General features: G+C 51.6%; 1 protein-coding gene across 1 annotated transcript in view; it reads left to right on the plus strand.

The window, feature by feature from the left end:
* Window positions 1-997, plus strand: part of LOC123960180 (2-oxoglutarate dehydrogenase, mitochondrial) — a gene marked incomplete at its 5' end in the record, with an annotated part of 15,713 nt that overhangs the window by 12,114 nt on the left and 2,602 nt on the right. Inside the window, 2 exon segments of the mRNA XM_046034784.1 lie at window positions 200-272; window positions 365-528. Of these exon segments, the coding sequence (XP_045890740.1) occupies window positions 200-272; window positions 365-528 (237 nt within the window).

Consider the following 997-nt stretch of genomic DNA (forward strand, 5'->3'; position numbering starts at 1 on the left):
ACGCACACACAGTTTATCGATGGATTTAATCTGCGGTGTGAACACAAACACACCTTCCGCTCAGTACGCAGTGAATCTGAAATTAAACCTGAGTGCAAAGTTTCTATTTTGAAGCTGAACTTCAGTGTTGATGTTTAATGACTTTTATTTTGAAAGCCACAGTCACTTGTCATGGTAAACTTCCTGTTTGTCCCTCCAGCTGATTGTCTTCACTCCTAAATCTCTGCTGCGTCACCCGGAGGCCAGATCCAGCTTTGACATGATGCTGCCTGGTACTGTTACTATTATCATCATTACTAGCAGTAATTTGTGGAGAGCACGCTCAGTCTGACCTTCGGTCTCGCTCTCCTCCTCCTCGGTGTAGGAACTCACTTCCAGAGGTTGATCCCGGAGGACGGCGTGGCGGCGGAGCGTCCGGAGGAGGTGAAGAGGCTGATCTTCTGCACGGGGAAGGTTTACTACGAGCTGACCAAAGAGAGGAAGAGCAGAGGCATGGAGGGAACTGTGGCCATCGCTCGCATGGAGCAGGTACTCGCCGTGAAGCGATCCGCGCGCCTCGTAAATCGTGTTCAGTGCGAGGCGAGCGTGTAGGAAGGGAGCTTTATGAATAATAAGCCTGTCAACTAACGTTACTTTTAGTTTTACTGTAATCGAGGCTATGAAGGAATACAGTAGCGCACAGAAGCCGTCGCCATGGTTACTATCTTTAGAGCGCCTCCCGTTTACTCGCGGAGCGCTCGTCTCGGTTTCTGTTCACACGAGAAGAGCAGAGCGAGCCGGCAGGGCCGAGCGACTACGCAAGGCGGAGTGTCGCTTCCTGTGCGAAAACACACAAACACGGCGTGACGTCACGCAGGCTCCGGCGTGACGTCACGCCTGCACGAGGCAGTCGCCAAGATGTCTTAAGATGTTTCACTGATGGTGATTTAGATCTGATGTTCGAGACATGAAGACGCATCACAGGATAAACATCCCCCCGCTCCTCTCTCTCACTCTC

This window comes from Micropterus dolomieu, linkage group LG21 (assembly GCF_021292245.1).
Source record: "Micropterus dolomieu isolate WLL.071019.BEF.003 ecotype Adirondacks linkage group LG21, ASM2129224v1, whole genome shotgun sequence".
NCBI lineage: Eukaryota > Metazoa > Chordata > Actinopteri > Centrarchiformes > Centrarchidae > Micropterus > Micropterus dolomieu.